At 45.7% G+C, this 18,954-nt stretch overlaps 1 protein-coding gene across 1 annotated transcript in view; it reads left to right on the top strand.

The window, feature by feature from the left end:
* The window catches only part of GALNT15 (polypeptide N-acetylgalactosaminyltransferase 15), a 53,990-nt gene that overhangs the window by 17,214 nt on the left and 17,822 nt on the right, over positions 1-18,954 (top strand). The window contains exons 3-6 of the mRNA XM_017880805.1: positions 2,410-2,576; positions 7,267-7,471; positions 14,856-15,023; positions 17,492-17,609. Coding sequence (XP_017736294.1) covers positions 2,410-2,576; positions 7,267-7,471; positions 14,856-15,023; positions 17,492-17,609 — 658 coding nt within the window. The remainder of the gene's footprint in view (positions 1-2,409; positions 2,577-7,266; positions 7,472-14,855; positions 15,024-17,491; positions 17,610-18,954) is intronic.

Genomic DNA, 18,954 nt, shown 5'->3' with positions numbered 1-18,954 from the left:
TAAACATTGAGTGAATTACCCAAGGAAACTTAGGAAGCAACAGAGTGAACATTCAAATCTAAATATATCTGATTCCGAAGTCTAAGTTCTTTTGACCATCTTACTGCAAGGATGCACACACACACACACACGCATGTGCACATGTGTGTGCATACCACACACTTGTGTTGTTTCCAATTCTCATAGTCTATGAACTGAGACAGAGAAAGGAGCCAGGCATGGCTGGCAGGCATAGCTGTGCTCTGTTCTTAGAGCAGACAGGACTGATTTTGGTAAACTATTAAACTGCCCCCACAGGAATTCCAAACCCAGGCCTCTCTGTCCCCAGACTCCTTTCCTATCTCAGTTGGCAAATAGCCAGTCTCCCGGCAATAAACCCAAGCAATAGTTTGGGTTTTTTTGGTTCCATTTTGGACATGTTATTTGAACAGCCCTGAATTCAAACTATAAAAGTTCATTATTTTATTTGTTTTAAGGATGGTTCTTAGAACGCTGCCATGCATTTGGGGACTTCTTTCTAAAGTTCATAGGAATTTCTCTTTCAAATAAGTGTTAGATGGGTGCTAAATCTTCTCTTCAAAATTTAATGTGAGTTAACAGTATTGACTCATGTCGGATTCCTGGTTTTGCTCACTGTGGACGGTTATGTAAGATATTTTCACGATGGGGAGCTGGGTAAAGGGAACACAGGGACTCTCTGTACTATTTTGGCCATTTCTTGTCAGTCTTAAACTATTTCAAAATAAAAAGTGGTAAAGTGGTAATTGAAAGAAAAAAATTACTAGAAAGGGTTTTGCTTTCCCCAAAAAACCTTGTATGTAACTTCTCTAATGGTGATAATTCTGTTGCGGAATAAACATTTTACTTTGGCTACCAGGAATCTCAGAGTCAAATTTAAATTCATTCTAGAAATACCTAGGCCCTTATAACCTATGTATTTATGTTCTTTCTCCAAATGCTGACTTTCTACATTTACTTATATTCCTCAGCTCCTGACTTTTCCTCCTTATTTTTATTTTACCATCATTTTAAGTATTTGTATTGTGTGTAGTTTTTTTGTGAGGGGCTTCAAATCATTTATGGAAATAAATAGCTTATAAATTTATAAACCAACAAAATAGCGAATTTATGAGATGTTTATGTGTTTTTAAAAATTATTTAGGAATTCTGTTTACCATTACCTAGACTCAATTCTCCCTCTCTACACAGGATTTTGCCCTGAGAGTCACACACAGGTTTCCTGTGCATTGAGAGTTTTCTGCCTTTCTTAGGCTGGTACCAGGCTAGCCAGCAGCGTGAGTTGACACCTCTTGGAAGGTGTTTCCCTCAGACAGGGCCAGCCTCAGCCTGGTTGTCACTCTGCCTGCAGTTCCACCTCACAGATGCCTTTAGGTGCCCGAAGTTTGGGGTCCTTGAGATGGCTCCTATTGACATGTCCCTCTGAGGAGGAACATGGTTTGAGCAGCAGCTGCAACCCAGAAAGAGGCGCTTCAGAAACTTAAGAAAGTGCCTTTTGGGCCGGGCGCAGTAGCTCACGCCTGTAATCCCAGCACTTTGGGAGACCAAGGCGGGTGGATCGCGAGGTCAGCAGATTGAGACGATCCTGACTAACATGGTGAAACCCAGTCTCTACTGAAAATACAAAAAATTAGCCGGGTGTGGTGGCAGGCGCCTGTAGTCCCAGCTACTGGGAGGCTCGGGAGGTACTCGGCGATGGCGTGAACCCGGGAGGCGGAGCTTGCAGTGAGCCGAGATCGTGCCACTGCACTCCAGCCTGGGCGACAGAGCAAGACTCAGTCTCAAAAAAGAAAAAACAAAGTGCCTTTTGTAAGCAAACCACTATGGCACATGTATTTACCTATGTAACAAACCGGCAAGTCCTGCACATCTATACTGAAACTTAAAGTTAAATTTTTAAAAATAGTAAGTGCTAACATTTAAAAATTGTGTGCCAGGTGCTGTGCTAGATTGTAGGAACATAAAAATAAAGAAAGTGGTGTCCCTGCCCTTGAATGGATGACAGTTAGAGATTACTGGACACTTAACTATGTGCATCATCCTATCTAAGCCTCGCCACAGCTCTGTGAGGTTGATAATATTGTCATTCATTCCCATTTTACAGATGAGGACAGTCATCTGCTGAGAACGATGGCAATGCTTCTCAATTGCAGTGAGAGGGACTTTGGATTAAATGATAAAGGAGCTCTTGAGTTCTGAGAATTGGGAGATAGTAGACAGCACCACTATGGGGCGTAACAGGTTCTCTTTAAATGGGAATTTTAAGAGATTCCATAGGAGAGCCATAGAATGGGAGCAGCCCCAACCAGGGCAAGGGAGATGAATTAGAGGGTGTGGAACGTTTCTTGTGGGCTTCTCTTTCCCATGGCTCTCTGGCTCTCTTCCCTGCAGGTGTCTGCAGCAGCACCCTCAGGACAGCCTGCCCACAGCCAGTGTCATCCTCTGTTTCCATGATGAGGCCTGGTCCACCCTCCTGAGGACTGTTCACAGCATCCTTGACACAGTGCCCAGGGCCTTCCTGAAGGAGATCATCCTCGTGGACGACCTCAGCCAGCAAGGTAGCCAAGGCTTTCCTCCAGGCTCGCCTGGGTGAGCCTTACCCCCTAGGGGGGTGGAGTTCCCAAGCAAAAGATTGAAGTTTGGAACTATTTTAGGCAAGATTCCCCAAGTACAGACCTCCAGATGAGGATTCATGAGCAAGTAACTTACGAATGAAGAGCCATCAGGGGAAACCAGTAAGGCAGTGGGGGCCGCAAGACAGAGAAGCCTTGGGGAGGGTCTTGAGGAGCCTCACCTGGGGAGGTCTTGAGGCGCATCACTTCGGCCTGGTCCCGTGGAGATCTCTCTCCCAGGCCCCACCCAGTCCAACAATCCTCTCCCCAAGACACTGAAGAATCACACGAGGCAGCCCTGTTGTGAGTGCTGACTGCCTCCTAGACCTCGGTGCAGCACTTTACACATATGCACGTATGTGCATCGGTCCTTAACTCATCATGGCCTAGACAGACCCACTCACATTCTAGAGGAGGAAACTGGGGCCCAGAGAAGAGAGCAGACTGGAGCAGCGTCAGCCAAAAGCAGCAGAGTCAGGCCCAGAGGCCAGACTTGCAGAAGCTGCCTGTATGCTTCCTCTCACAGGAACCTCGCTATTAGGGACAGCCCTAAAGGAAGATGGAGACAGAGAAGCCCCCACCTGACTCCTAGGTCAGTGGCTCTCACACTTGTGTGTGCATCAGAATCACCTGGTGGGACTTTTAAACTACTGACTGCAGGGTGCACTCCCAGAGTTTCTGGAGATAGAGTGGGGCCGAAGAGTTTGCATTTCTAACAAGCTCCCAGGTGATGCTGATGTTGCTGTTTTCTGTGGACCACACTTTGAGAACCTCTGCTCTAGTCTTTGGTTTGGGCCTGAGGCCTACATTTCTGGCGCAAATAAATGACCTAGGGACACCCCTCCTGGCCTTCTGGGAAGATCAGAACGCTCCGAGGGGAGCTGAGCATTGCATTTTTCTAAGGGGAATGATGGAGAAGGGCTAGGATAGCCAGGTGCCTCTGTTAGTTCTTTCTACGGTCCTCACTCCAGGGATGGGCTGAGCCTGGCCATAGCAGTGAGTCAGATTAGCCAGAGGCTCTGGGAACACCTGGGGTTCCTGGGTGCAGCTGGCTGCATATTAGGCAGGACTAATGAACAGGTGCGGGACAGGGCTGGGTCGGCTGGCAAAGTGCCCAGAGACTCTCTGAACCCTCAAGTGGGGCAGGGTCCACCTAAGAGCACACCTGTGGTCTGGCCCCCACCATCTGATGAGCTGTGTTATGTCTGTGCCCCTCGCGAGTATGGTAAGTGGAGGAGCTGGGCCCCAGAGAAACGGGCTACCCCAGAGCTGGCAGCCCCCTCCCTGCCAAGCAATTAGGACTCCCTGCCAAGCAATTAGGCTGCCCCCTCCTGGCCAACGCCCCCTCGGCCCCTCACCACTGGGCTGGCTCTGCATCCAGTGGCCCCGTATTCCCTGTTGACACTGGGGTGCAAGGCCTTTTCCACAACCAAGGCCAGCACTGTTTCCATTTCTGCTGGTCCCTCTCCTTTGTGTGCTTGCCAAGACCCAGATCCCAGACAAGCAGCACCTTGCACACTGTTTTCATTTAATCATCTTGGCCACCCAGAGAGGCAGGGCTTATCAACCCTACTCTACCTCTGAGGAAAACTGTGACAGAAAAAGGTGCTGCGGGTTGCCCTGAGCCACCCTGATGGGCTTCCAAGCTGATGGTCATGACGGCATAGTGTGATAGAATCAGCTAGGTGGGCTTCAGGGTACTTGTCTGCAGGGTACTCGTTCAGGTACTGCCCACACCAAATCATTAAATCAGAAAATGCTTGTGATGACCAGCCCGTGACGACCCTTTACAAGTGGAAGTCAGTATTTCTGCTGTTTTCTGGAAGGAAGGAGTTGAGGATCACCCCAGCTTTTGCCGAGTGCTATACCAATCAGACATGGGTGCTCTTACCCGCTTCAAAACCCGCTGAGAACGCCAAACAACCATTGCAGTCTGGAAGTTCTTTCTTAATCTATTCTGAAGCTCTCTTGCTAGAAGTCTGTCCTACATAATACTAACAAGGGTTAGAGGTATAGCTAAAGAGACCAGCAGTCAGCCCAAGGAGAGCTTCATAAATTAATGTTTGGTGGGAATATCAGTATTTGGCTGCATAGAACAGAAACCTGCTGCAGTGACTTAACCAATGAATAGAGATTTATTTTTCCTTATAGTACAGAAAGCTTGTAGGGCGGCAATGCAGGATTGGCGTGACAGCTCACAATGCCATTGGATACCCACCTTCATCTGCTTTCCACTTCAACATGCTTAGAGGGTAGTTTTGACTTCATAATCATAACAGGGCTTCTCTACCTCTGGACATCACATACATATTTCAAACAGAAAAAGGTGAAGAAGAGATAGGCAGAGGCCAGTCCAGTTTGTCCTCTTTGGGAAAAAAAATAGTAAAATAATAGTTTTCTCAGAATCCTCTCATTCAGTTTATTTCTACCAGAGCTGCTGCCAGAAGTGAGAGGAAGTCTTGGGAGATACATGTTTTTAGCTTCCCCAAGAAACATCAAAATTCTGTCAGTACAGTGGAAGGGGAGAATGAATGGTGAGGAATATGTTACATTTAGCAATGTTAAAGCCAATGACATCACTGAGGGGCTGCCTTTCAGACATGCAAGTTCAGAAATGTTAGTAGCTTGACTAACAGATTCCTCTCTAGGGAGTGGACCAGGGCTGACAATCTTACCAGAAAAATAATCACAAAGTAACAAATCAGCAAAGCATTTTACCAGTGAGAATTGCAACAGCCCAGTGACTGGGACTCCTTTCCTCTACTGCTCAGGACATTGTTCCCCCTGCAGAAAATCTGTGGTGCTTAGAAGACAGATTCCCAGGGAAGGAGTGTACAAAGTCCGCTGGGGGCTCTCGGGCAGGGCTGTCTTAACCTTCTCCAGCCTCCCCAGAGATCCGGCTACCAAAGCAGCCAGGCTACTTGCATCCACAGTTAAGGCCACCTCTGGGCTGGGGGACTGGGGGGAAATTCTTGCTTTTTGGCTCAGTTCTGCTCAATGCACATGTACCGAGTGCCTACTGGGGGCCAGGCCCTGCACTAAGGGTTGGAGCAGAAGAGATGCATTAGGTACAACCCCTGTCCGTGGGGAGATCTTAGTCCACTGGGCTGGGGGGACTCCCCATTTCCAAGACTTCATGGAGACCACTGCTTCTCTGTGAACATATTGTTCCTTCTATCTCCACTGGCTTGTTCCTCTTGGCATGTGTATACATGGACATGCACACACACACACACACACACACACACACAATCAAGTTATTCTTATCTTAAACACAAAACCTAACAAGTTTCTCTCATCCTTTTCATCACCTTTTTCTTAGGCCTCTTTCTCTCCTTTCCCCTATAGAATCAACCTTCCTGAAACACTGTCTGGATTCTTGGTCTCAGTTTTGCATCTCCTGTTTTCTCTCCTGGACCCATTGTGTTGCAGACTCCCCTATCAACTGCAATGAGACCTCTTTGACCAGCACCACTAATCTCCTACCAGCTGCCAAACTTAATGGACCCGTTTGCCTTTGGCTTCCTTGACCACTGTTTTAGGTTGGGTTTCCTGAAAGCAGGGCCTGAGATGGAGATTCATGTGCGTGTGATTTTTTTGAGGGTGTACTCTCAGGGGAAACCTGTAGGGGAGTGAGTGATGTAGAAGAGACAGAGGGAAGAGCTGAACAAAGATGTGGTTTCAGATGAAGTCCAGCCATAGCCTGGTCCCATGGGGAACTCTGGAGCACAGGCTGCACTGTGGGGTCTGTCTTGCTTTTTACCCTGCAATGGTCAGTCATTGACCATGATTGGGGCCAGGGCCAGCATCCTGCATCACTGTCTGGCACCTGCAGCAGAGACCATTTTAATACCCTAAGGTAAGTCTCCAGAGGGGTTCAGATTTCAGTTAGCATGCACAGCAGCTGGGGACATGCAAACCAAACCAAAACTGTTAAGGGGAGCTCAGGGAATCTGATTAGGACACTATATTAGTCTGTTCTCACACTGCTATAAAGAACTGAGAGTAGGTAATTTATAAAGAAAAGAGGTTTAATTGACCCACAGTTTTGCATGGCTGGGGAGGTCTCAGGAAACTTACAATCATGGTAAAAGGGGAAGCGTGTCCTACATGGCAGCAAGTGAGAGAGAGAGAGAGAGAGAGAGAAGAGGAAGAACTGTCAAACACTTATATAATCATCAGATCTCATGAGAACTCACTATCACGAGGACAGCATGGGGGAAACTGCCCTCATGATCCAATCACCTCCCACCAGGTCCCTCCCTCGACACATAGGGATTGTGGGTATTACCACTCAAGATGAGATTTGGGTGGGGACACAGAGCCAAACCACATCAGACACCAACAGTATCTGCCGCATTCTTGCTCCTGCATTTGGAGAATGTTAGCAAGTTCTCCCCTTTCCTGGTTTTCTGACAGCATCCCTCTAGTTTTTACTGGAGAGAATCATGGCCCACCCCAACCTAACGAAGCATCTTACATCTCAGCAACAACCACACTGTAATCATGTTTTTGGTTCTTAGGACCCATGTGCTCACCACAGCTTCCAAGAGAGAGTTGCTGACAATTATCTTAGTCACAGTCTCATCGGTTGTGGCATTTGTCATTCCATTGACCACAACCCTGTTGATTCCAGGAAAACTCAAGTCTGCTCTCAGCGAATATGTGGCCAGGCTGGAGGGGGTGAAGTTACTCAGGAGCAACAAGAGGCTGGGTGCCATCAGGGCCCGGATGCTGGGGGCCACCAGGGCCACCGGGGATGTGCTGGTCTTCATGGATGCCCACTGCGAGTGCCACCCAGGTTGGCTGGAGCCCCTCCTCAGCAGAATAGCTGGTGACAGGTAACTTATTCCCTGGGCTTGTAAAGCAAGACATAGGACTGGGAGAAATAGTCTACAGCATCAGCCACTCACAGAACAACCCACCTATTAATTCCTGAGTCTCTGTTAGAGAGTAATCTATTCCCTTTGGGTTTTCAGATGTTTAGGTCTTTTAAGAATATGGAGTTAGAGTTGGAAAGGAGATTAGAGGTCTTCCAGTCCATCTACCTTGTTTTATAGATAAAGAAACTGAGGCTTGGAGAACAGCTTCTATGAGGTTGCAAATACTTAAAATCGTACTAAATTGCATGATAAGGGTAACACCTTATTATGGCTATCATTGCCTTTGGTGAAAATTTGGCAATTTTAATCAAGCTTATAACATAACCTGGGGGAAAAGTCTCTGAACTACACTAGGCCATAGATTACTCACCCGTAAAAAGAAAGCATTAGGTTCTGTGATCACTCAACAGCATTCTTTGTTTCCCCAGTTTATATAAGGGGTCCCTAATTTCCTACCTAAGGCCAGTCCTTGGAAATGTGAAGTTGGAGAGGATTGCATTACATTGCCCTATAGACAAGCATCTTAGCATTTTTCTTGATCATTTCTCTGCTCTCCTTCCCCATCTGACTGTCAATCTCTTTCCTACTTCCTTGCTCAAGACAAACAGTTTCTAAACATGTCTAGTCAACCGCTACCCTCAGTCTGAATATCCCACCCAGGAAAACTGAAACCTGGTGGCTGGCCCACCTTGAACCACCTCAGGCATACCCCTTGGAGCTCAAGTAGGCATGTAGCAGAGTGGAATCATGATCAATAATTGTTTGATGCTGCCCAGCAAGATAGGATCAATGCTAGAACCAAGCCTTATAACTTCTATCCTTCGTGCCTACCCATGGTGAATGTTTATTATCTCACTTGAAGTTTGGGATGATCAATCAAATATAAGAAAAAATTTCTGGACCACATCGGAATGAATCCTGGAGACATAGGAATTACCATCCTGCCAAATGGAGACGGTTTCAAATGACATAAAGTAAATTGTTAATAGTTCAGCATTCCATTTTAACAAAGAAGAACAATCAGAACTCAAGTGAGATCAAGACAGATTAATGTTGCCCAGTTTCATGAGACAGATTGCCTCTTGACTCACATCTCATAAGAAAAGAAGACACACATAAATTCAGCACTAGGACAAGAACTAGGACACAAAAATGCACAAGCTGGCCAGGTGCGGTGGCTCATGCCTGTAATCCCAGCACTTTGGGAGGCCCAGGCAGGCGGATCATCTGAGGTCAGGAGTTCGAGACCAGCCTGGCCAACATGGTGAAACCCCGTCTCTACTAAAATACAAAAATTAGCTGGGCATGGTGGTGGGCACCTGTAATTCCAGCTACTTGGGAGGCTGAGGTGGGAGAATCAGTTGAACCTGGCAGGCAGGAGTTGCAGTGAGCCAAGATCATGCCACTGCACTCTAGCCTGGGCAACAGAGCGAGACTCCATCCTGAAAAGAAAAGAAAAGAAAAGAAAAGAAAATACGCAAGCCCTCTGAAGCTGGCAGTTTTGATTGTTTTCCATGCAAAGGACCATCTTGAAATCACAGTGATGTCTATCACTGGAGTCAGACTCTAAAGTTGATCTCGCCCATTTCTCCTCTAATTCCCATCTGTTATCACAGACAGGTGGCTCTCAGAGGGACCATGAAGATCTTCTTGTCCTACCTCATGATTTCACTGTCGAGAACCCTGAGTTCCAGGAAAATAAAAAAGACCCCTGAGGGTCACACAGCCACTTGACAGCCAGGCTGTTTTCTACGCTTCTTTTATGCAGACATTTAGAAATGCAGTAATTAATATCATTAAACTTTATGTATGTATAACCCTCACAGACTTATTTCATATGCTTTCTTTAATGACCCCCATGAGATGCCTCAGGCAGGTATTTTAGCTTCTGTTTTATAGGGGGAGAAATTGAGGCTCAGAGAGGTGACATGATGTGTAAGGGCAGATAATTTGTAGCTGAGTCAGGTCTTCTGACTCTGAGTCCAGTGCTCTTTTTATTGTATACACTTTCTTTTTAAGAGTTGGAGAAGCTGGTCAGGGAGCAATGTGAGTCACCCCAACCCCACCCCGGGTGTGAGACATGTATTACCTGCTGTTGTGAGTCCCTCATATCTGCTTCTCACATCAGGGCCCATTTCACAGAGCTAGGTGAAGGGAGAAAGACATGGCCGTACCTCGGTGTCCTAGGCTACAAAGAAAATGGGGCTCCCTGGGAAGCCCTTTGTGATTAAGAGATATTCTAGTTTCCTGTGCCCTTCCCCTCTCCTCTTTTCCCCTCCTGTCTGTCTCTGTCTGTCTGCCTCTCTACTTTTCTCATGGTCTTTGTCTCTCTGTCTCTTGGTCTCTCATTCTCTCTCTCTCTCTCTCTCTCTCACACACACACGCACACACACACACACCCACACACACACCCACACCCACACACACTCACTGGGCCTCTGATCCTGGTGTGTTACTGGCTTGCCTTCCTCTTTGGGTTCCATCTCTTCTGCATGATGTGACCACATTTTTATCATCTCCACACCTCATTCGTGGCTTCTTGTCCACTCTGTTTTCTCTGGGCCCCAGTGTCCAGCTTGTAGGCCTTGGCAGGTGAGGATCTGGAAGAAAAGCCACCTCTGGTATCTGAGTCCCACTCTCTCCAGTCCACATGGCGATGCTCTGTGAGCTGTGGCAGGGAAAGCAGCCTCATTCAGCGTGTGCTGTTCTCCCCCAGGGATGTTGCCCACATGCCTCATGCAAAGCCAAGCTGCAGAAGCCATTTGGTGCAGCTCCTGACATGGAGAGGAAAGGGGCCCCAGCTGTCTGCAAGGCTTGTGTCAGGAGACATTCTGTCACCAGATGAGGACACAGTGCCCAAAAGACAAAAAAGGGTCTTTAAGAGCTCTTATTTAAAAAAAAGGTGGGGTAGGAGTGGTGAGTGAACAGTGCAATAAGCCACAAATCAGCTATTTCAGAGTCGTAGTCTCCTCCATACCCTGGCCAAGGAATTCAGAGCCTGCTGACCAGCCTTTGTTCCTTGTCCCTGCCTAGCAGGTTCCTACTAGCCATGTGGCAACTTTATTTGAATTAGTAGAAATCCTTTCCCCATGACCATTCCTTCTGACTCCCATTCCTCAGAAAATTGGTCATAACATACTGATTTTATTAGAATAAGACATCTTAATGCCAACTGTCTGTAAATTGTCAAAATAAGAATGTAAATTTACGGTAACGATGATATTAGAGGTGTTCTCTTGGGTTGCACAGTGCACAACTCCTGTAACTGTTCATAGCAACCCTACACAGAGTCTCCCTATGAGCAAGTGATTTTAGGGTGGCCCTGGGAGGTGCTGATTGATGGCCAGTTTCTACACAAAGTAACAACGAAGGGAATCAAGACTAGCTGTTGTATCCAGCTCCCAGCTACCTTGTGTTGACTGCCAGCTCTCATACCCAAGCCAAGCAGTGGAAGCCATACCCCCGGAAGGATGAAGGTTTCTAAGCGGAAAAGGACAGTCTTGAAAGGGGCTGAAAGATGATATCATCTCAAGAAGCTGACCAAGTTATCTCTTACTTGAAGATGGGTCTTGAAGATGGGTTTGGTCCCTATCTGCGAGACATCCAGTCCTTCAGGATCAGCCAGGGCTACTGTGGGGAGAAGCAATGTGGAGCAGGGAGCAGAACACCTCCCACTCTGCCCTTTGAGGGATTAAATGATGGAAAGCAGTGTAAGAACCCCTTGTGTTTGTGCATGTCAGTGTGTGTGTGTAAGCATGTGAGAGTCTGAGTGTGGGGGGGAGCGAGCGCGTGCGTGTGTGTGTGTGCACGTGTGCGAGCGTCAAGGAGCAGCAGGAGGTCAGGATGCCTCCTGGCCCCCCAGAGGGAGCAGCCTTCTTTGGCTCAGATGCCCCAAGGAAACTCTCCAGCCACCATCGTACTTCATACCCCTCAGCATGACACGTCCTCATATCTGCCGCTGCAAGAGCTGGTGCCAGTCCTGCGGTCACACCTGAGCAGCAAGAGCTCTGGGAAGGGAGAATTAATTCAGAGTCTTCTGCTTCTAGTATAAGAGACTTTCCACAAACACCAAGAATACGCATGAACTTTCAAAATGGCTCATGTATCATGGACCTCGAGGAACATCCAGGCTCAGGAGAATTAATAAGGAATGAGATAAACAAGGGCTTATTCTTTATCGTGGTAAAAGGTTATGGGAAGCTTGAAACTACAGTTAGCTCTTGAATATCTGGACAGTAATGTATTCATTGATCTCACATATTTCAGTGAGCCAGTCTTTGTTAGCAGCTTGACACCTTCTGTTTGCCTTTTAAAATACAAGCACTTGATCTCCTGGAACTTAGAAAGGCTTAACATAGGATCAACCTTGTACCTGCCTGAGGGTTAAAACTCAATTCACAGGTGAGGGAGTGATGAAGTAAGCAGACACTTCCAGCTCCTTCCAAGTCAAACGAGGTAGTCTCGCTATTTTGCTTTACATGAATTCCGAGAACCCCAGACACGTCTGTAGGTACAAAACCACAAAGCTAAATAGAAGACTGTGGGTTTTTTATTTTAATTATTCACCCTTTTTGAGTCAGTAATTTAGCCCTGCTTAGGCAGACACTATGGTCCATAAGAATAAACACCAAAATAGAAAGCACTCCTCACTTCATTCATTGACATTTATTCTTTATCTCTATCCAAAATGTACTCAGGGAGGCTCATGATTAATCACTGTTGTACACAGTTAAAATAGAGGAAAAAGAAGATTTCAGAAAGGAAAAGAGGGTATTGGGAGTCAGGGGTAATATAGTTATTAGAAGTAAGTTTTACATGTGACTCTGAGCGTCCAGAAAGACAAAACAAAAAGAGAAACATAATGAATGTTTCTCCTTTGTTGTACTCCTTTGTGAAGAAGTACACAGCACAGGCTAAGTGCAGTGGCTCATACCTGTAATCCCAGCACTTAGGGAGGCCAAGGCTGGCAGATCACTCCGAGTTCAGGAGTTCGAGACCAGCCTCAACAACATGGCAAAATCCCGTTTCTCAGCACACACACACACACACACACACACACACACACACACACTAGCCGGGTATGGTGGCTCATGCCTGTAGTCCCAGTTACTCGGGGGGTTGAGGCTGAAGAATCACTTGGGCCTGAGAAGAGGAGGTTGTGGCGAGCCCAGATTGTGCCACTGCACTCCAATCTGGGCGACAGAGTGAGACCATTTTTTTAAAAAAAGAGGCCAGGCGCAGTGGTTCATGCCATAATCCCAGCACTTTGGGAGGCCAAGGCGGGCAGATCACTAGGTCAGGAGATCGAGACCATCTTGGCTAACGTGGTGAAACCTCATGTCTACTAAAAATACAAAAAATTAGCCAGGCATTGTGGTGCGGGCCTGTAGTCCCAGCTACTTGGGAGGCTGAGGCAGGAGAATGGCGTGAACCTGGAGGCGGAGCTGAGATCGCGCCTTTGCACTCCAGCCTGGGCTACAGAGCAAGACTCCGTCTCAAAAAAAAAAGAAAAGAAAAAAAGAAAAGAAAAAAGAAAAAAAGAAATAAATACACAGCACAGAGGTCTAGGATGAATTGATTGTAGGAATGCTTGAATGCAAGTCCCTTTCTTGTCCTTTTATGATTGCTGAAGATGGCACAAATTTCATGCATTTCTTCCTAATTCAGTCACACAATTCCCTAGCTCTTGCTTCCAAAATTCCACAAGATGCTTTGCCAATAGCCAAATTTATCCATCTGCCTGATTCATTACACAGTAAGTGGAGACTCTGGAACGGGCTCTGGGTGCCTTCATTTCCTCCCCAGTCTAGGTTCTCAGTTTTCTTAGGTCAATGCAGGTTACCCCCAAAATAGGGGAGACCCCCAGGGATTATGCTCCCCTTGCCTTCCAGCAGAAACAATGTGAAAGAGGCAGGAAAAGCATATTCAGATCCCTGCTCTAAATATAGACTCCACAACTCCTTACACTTATATCAGTTACCTAAAGCCATAGATTAAAGCAGATAATGAAATCGTGGGACCACCCTGGCTCTCTCCAAGATGATGGAATGGAGATGGAATTTGATGGTAGTGTAAACACAATGTGGCTGGTATCTCCCCTCCCAGGAATCTCACTTCTCTTAGAGTGATACCTTCTAGCCACCCTGAAGTTCAGGCCTGATTCATTCCATGGCACAGATTTAAGACATAATTATCATGACAGGCCAGGGGGAGAAAATGTGATTGAGATATTGGCTAGTTGGATAGCAGCTCCTGGTACACCCACTTAGTTAAAAAGTATATGACCCATGTCAATTTCCCACATCACTCTGCAGTCATATCTCCAGCCTGTGCAAAAAAATATAAAATAAAAATAAAATTGGGCTAAAAATCACCAACAGTAGCAGGAAATGAGGAAGTAAACCAAGATTCAGGACTTTGGTTATAGATACCACATGTTCATATATGCATGCATTGACAGTAGGGACACTTCCAGGGCTTGGAAATCCTGATTTCTCAAGCCAATCAAGTTTTATGCTACAAGGAGGAAGAAGAACTAGACCTGAGAGTAGGGGTCTGTAAACTCTCTGACATCGTGCACAGTATTTTTTACATGGACATATAAGTTTTCACTCAGGAGTGGCCCATAGTTTTCCCCTGAATCTCAAAGGGATCAAGGACCCCAAAAGAAGTTAAGAGCCACAGTCCTAGAGCATTGCAGCTGAGAAAGGCCATTGTGGGAAGTAGTTCAACCTCCCATTCTACAAATGAGGAAACTGAGGCCCAGAGAGGTATAATAGGTATCTCAAGATTACATACTTCATTAGTAACAGAGCTGAGCCTAGAACCCCTCTCTGTATCTCTCAGTGCTGTCAAGAAAGGTTTTTGAAGAAAGAAAAGTACTGGCATGCTCTTTAAAGCAATGGACCCCAATTCCTTATGTAAAAACATTTTCTAGAACCCTGCTATACAATCTAAATATAACACATGTATGTAAATACAACAATATAAATATAACACATAACAATATGTAATTTAAAAATTTCTAATAGTCACATTACAAAATAAAAAGAAACATGAAGTTAATTTTAATAATATATTTTAGTAAACCCAATAGATCCAAAATATTACCATTTCAACCTGTAACCAATGTAAAAATTATTGAGATGTTTGCATCCTTTTTTCCATACTAAAGTATTCTCAATCCAGGGTGTATTTTACTCCACACCTGATTTGGATAAACCCCATTTTAGGTATGGGTGTCTGGTAGCCGCCATACTGGGCAGCCCATGTACAGACTATGTTTCCAGTCTCAGCAAGTAAATGCTTTATGTCCCTTGTTTGATTCCACAATTCTTTCCAGGAGCCGGGTGGTATCTCCGGTGATAGATGTGATTGACTGGAAGACTTTCCAGTATTACCCCTCGAAGGACCTGCAGCGTGGGGTGTTGGACTGGAAGCTGGATTTCCATTGGGAACCTTTGCCGGAGCATGTGAGGAAGGCCCTCCAGTCCCCAGTAAGCCCCATCAGGTGAGGCCCCATTTCACACCTGCTTTGCCGTTGCCTCCTCAAGATGGACTGTGCAGCCTGCCTGCCTGGGGTCTAATCCTGACTCCACAGTTTCCTAGTAAATTACTTCATGTATGCCGCAGTTTCCTTATCAGTAAATTGAGAGCAATTATAGTATTTATTTATTTATAGGGTTGTTGTAAAGATTGAATGAGCTAATCTGTGAAAAGCACTTAGAGAGTGCCAGGCACCCAGATGTAGGTGTTACCACCATTATATTGCTGTATTCATAAAGTTCTGCCAGGCTCTTCCAGATAGCATCAGTTAATGCCCCAGTGTGGCAACCTGAGATGGAATCTTGGCCCAGCTCTCTCATCAGGTACGGTGTGGATTCCTCAGGTCCCGTCTTAGCAAACAGGAAGAATTCAAGCATGTCAATGCTAAGAACCATAGGTCTCAAATATATCCTATTGTATGGGTGACTTCTCACATGTTTGGTTTTGGATAACTCTTCTATTTAAGTAGATACGCTAGATATCTTATGCATAACAAACCACTTCAAACTTGGTGTAAAACACAGCCATTTTATTAAGCTCATGAATTCTGTGGGTCAGGAATTCTGAAAGGACACAGTGGGGTTGGTTGTCTGACTCCATGGTTTCTGGGGTACATAAGGATTTTAAAAGTTTCCCAACACTGTAAAGCCAATGAGAGGTGAATCCAGAATTTAAACCCAGACAGCCAAGCTCTTGAGAACACCGGTTTCACTGCTATGCTATATTTTAAATACAAGGCCACAGTTCATTATTCATAATTGCAAAATCCAAAAAGCTCTAAAAACCAAGCATTTGTTTAATAATTCATTAGGCAGCAGGCCAGGTGCAGTGACTCATGCCTGTAATCCTAGCACTTTGGGAGGCCGAGGCGGGCGGATCACTTGAGGCCAGAAGTTCGAGACCAACCTGGCCATCATGGTGAAACCCCATGTCTACTAAAAATACAAAAAAAAATTAGCTGGGCATGGTGGCACACTCCTGTAGTCCCTCCAAGTCAGCTACTTAGGAGGCTGAGGCACGAGAATCACTGGAACCCAGCAGGCGGAGGTTGCAATGAGCTGAGACAACACTATTGCACTCTAGCCTGGGTGACAGAGCAAGATTCTGTCTCAAAAACAAAAAACAGAAAACAAAAAACAAAAACAAAAAGAAAATCATTAGACAGCAAAAGCTGCCCTGAACTGACATGGGTGTCTGCATTGGCCTTATTTATCCCACTTACTGCTTACTGTGAAAATATGTGTATGTTTCACTAAAGAAATATTAGCATATTTGACTAAAGAGTGCCAGCCCAGACCCCACTAGGACTGATGTGTAGTATATAGTGTATGTCCCTTTTGAAAGTCCAAAAATTTCTGCATTAAAAAACACACTGGCCCCACAGGTGTCAGAAAAGGAATGCTGAACTTGTAACATCAAAATCCAGTGAGCATTTAAAATGTAGCATGCACAGAGCTACGTATTTTACATGGCTTACCTGTTTCATCCCCTCAAAACCCAATTATGAAACTCTATTTTATCCCCAATTAGAGGTGAGGAAGCTGAGCTCAAAGACACATAGCCCACCTAAGATCTTACAAATTGGGAGTGGCAAAATTGGAAATTAGACTGAATAATCATTACAACATCAGTTTTAGTATTCTGGTGCAATGTAGAATTTTATAACCTAGCGGCCAGTAGCTTTGCTAATGCATTGCTTTTCTTTAGTAATTAAGAAAATCTGAACTCTTAGTCATTTATACTTTGAAAAATTCCCAGAGTGTGGCTGCATTAAAATTTGTTTCTCCTAGATGAAGAGACCCTTTTTCAAAAGCCTTCTGACTACATCTTTCTCTGTTTAAAATCTCTCTGAGGGATATTACGATCTCAATTCCCTTATTAAAGGTTTCTAGCTTCCTGTGTTTATAAATCATTTATTTTTCCCCTAGAGCAGTGGGGACTTATCTGCTTCCAGGGTCCCTGGTGGATTCATCATAGAATTGGGGAGAGGGTGGATGGTCATTAGGAAAACAAAAGAGGGTGAGAAAGAGAAAGGAGGAATGAGCCTGACCATGTCGCTGTGTCAGGCCAGGTGCTACCTCTCTCAGGGTACCTTATTTTAACCAAGGCCTTCTTCCCAAACATCTTTCCAGAGGGACTCAAGCCAGAGGGCAGGGGAGCCTCAGGTGTGGTCCCTGGGCCCTCTCTAGGAGCAGTACCTGAGAATAGAGTATAAAAGGCCTAAGCAAGAATAGCTCTCTTTTCATCAAATACTGGGATTTCTGACATCATGGCTCTGCTCCGGTCTTGCAATTAAAAACATTGCATTCTACCTGAGCCCAAAGCCTATTCTGTCAGTCACTGGAGCTCCCACCTGGGAAACCCCAGTCCCCAGCTTTGCCTGCTATGCTCTGGGTTCTGACCTACAATGTCTTGCCCGTCTTCTGTGTCCAGGAGCCCTGTGGTGCCCGGAGAGGTGGTGGCCATGGACAGACATTACTTCCAAAACACTGGAGCGTATGACCCTCTTATGTCGCTGCGGGGTGGTGAAAACCTCGAACTGTCTTTCAAGGTATGTCCTGGACCAAGGGAGGACACAGGTCGGATCTCTGGAGTGGTGTGTGTGGTCACATCTTGAAGGCAGGCATTAGAAATGTCACTGGGAAGGAATGAGGCTGTGGGAAAATTATAAAGTCATTCCTGTATTGTGTGTCAACCCTTCCATTTCTCACAGTTTCCCATCTCTCTTGTGCTGTAGCTTGGTTTCACTCTCAGAGTCTTCATGAAATTGACCCTCAAAACCTGCTTCCAGGAATGGGTATACTCTCAGTTATTTTAACTTCTGTGCAGAGATTCCAGAGGCTCTCACACATTCTCTATTCATAGCACTCTTAGCATCTTAGTACTTTTTTCGCAGCACCCATAGTCCAAAGCAAATACCCAAAGTTCTGTATATTGAGTAGTTTTGTCCAAACACTTTAATACTTGTCATAAAAACTTAGCACCTTTTGGGCACCGCACAACTTCTCAAACCTTGGAGTCACCCTCATTTCCTGTTCCACATTGCTTTCTGGCATGATACTTGCTTTTTCATCAGAGTACCCTCCGAAAACCCAACCCCAGAAAAACATTCGTCATCAAAAGTGCACAGACCTAATGCTGAAAGTGTGGATTACCTAAAGCTTATATTCTGCGTAAAGTCCAACAGATGTGACCATGTTTCTCTCAGAAATTTAACACCAGACCCTATGAGTTTGCTGTGGCACCCTGGGGTACCTTGGCACACAGTTTGGGAACCCCAGTTTTGGTGTTTCCATTCGTATGCTGCTTATCCTAGGACCGCTACTCCTTTAACCTTTATCCCCAAATGTGGAATGAAAGGCTTCCTGCCAAGTGACCTCCAGCCATTTGGGAGTGGGAGAGCAGAGGGAAATTTCTTGAAATAGTAAAGACTATGTCTCAGGAAAGCTTGCTTCTGTCTCTACCACAAACAGCCCCTGGTGCTACAGCTCAAAGCTTGTAGCACACTTCACAAGCTTTGAGATATTCCCAGACCACTGGGGACATCTTTTTCCCTGAGGAAGTGTCCTTTGGGGAGTAGGGGTGCTAATTCACAGGCTACATCTCTCTAAGTGCTGGATCTGCATGTGTTTGAAGGGCCGCATATTCAGGTAGTTGCATGGGGATGGGCCCCCTTGTCCCCATTTTGGGACAACTGCTTCTATTCTCTCCACCCTGTCACTCCCATGCCCAGAACTTCCAAATCTGGAAACTCTACTCCACACTGGGGACTATAATCATCTTCACCATTGAGTGCTCATGATTTCCTGTGCGTTTTGCCAGCCCCTCATAGATAGCGCTCCTTATTTCCCACTGTTCTTAAAGGCGGAATGCCAAGGTATTTATCTTCTCCCTTC

The sequence above is a fragment of the Rhinopithecus bieti genome, unplaced genomic scaffold (genome assembly GCF_001698545.2).
Source record: "Rhinopithecus bieti isolate Rb0 unplaced genomic scaffold, ASM169854v2 scaffold_12, whole genome shotgun sequence".
Classification (NCBI taxonomy): domain Eukaryota; kingdom Metazoa; phylum Chordata; class Mammalia; order Primates; family Cercopithecidae; genus Rhinopithecus; species Rhinopithecus bieti.
Note: the sequence above shows the minus strand (reverse complement) of the source record. Positions and strands in the feature narration are given on the sequence as shown.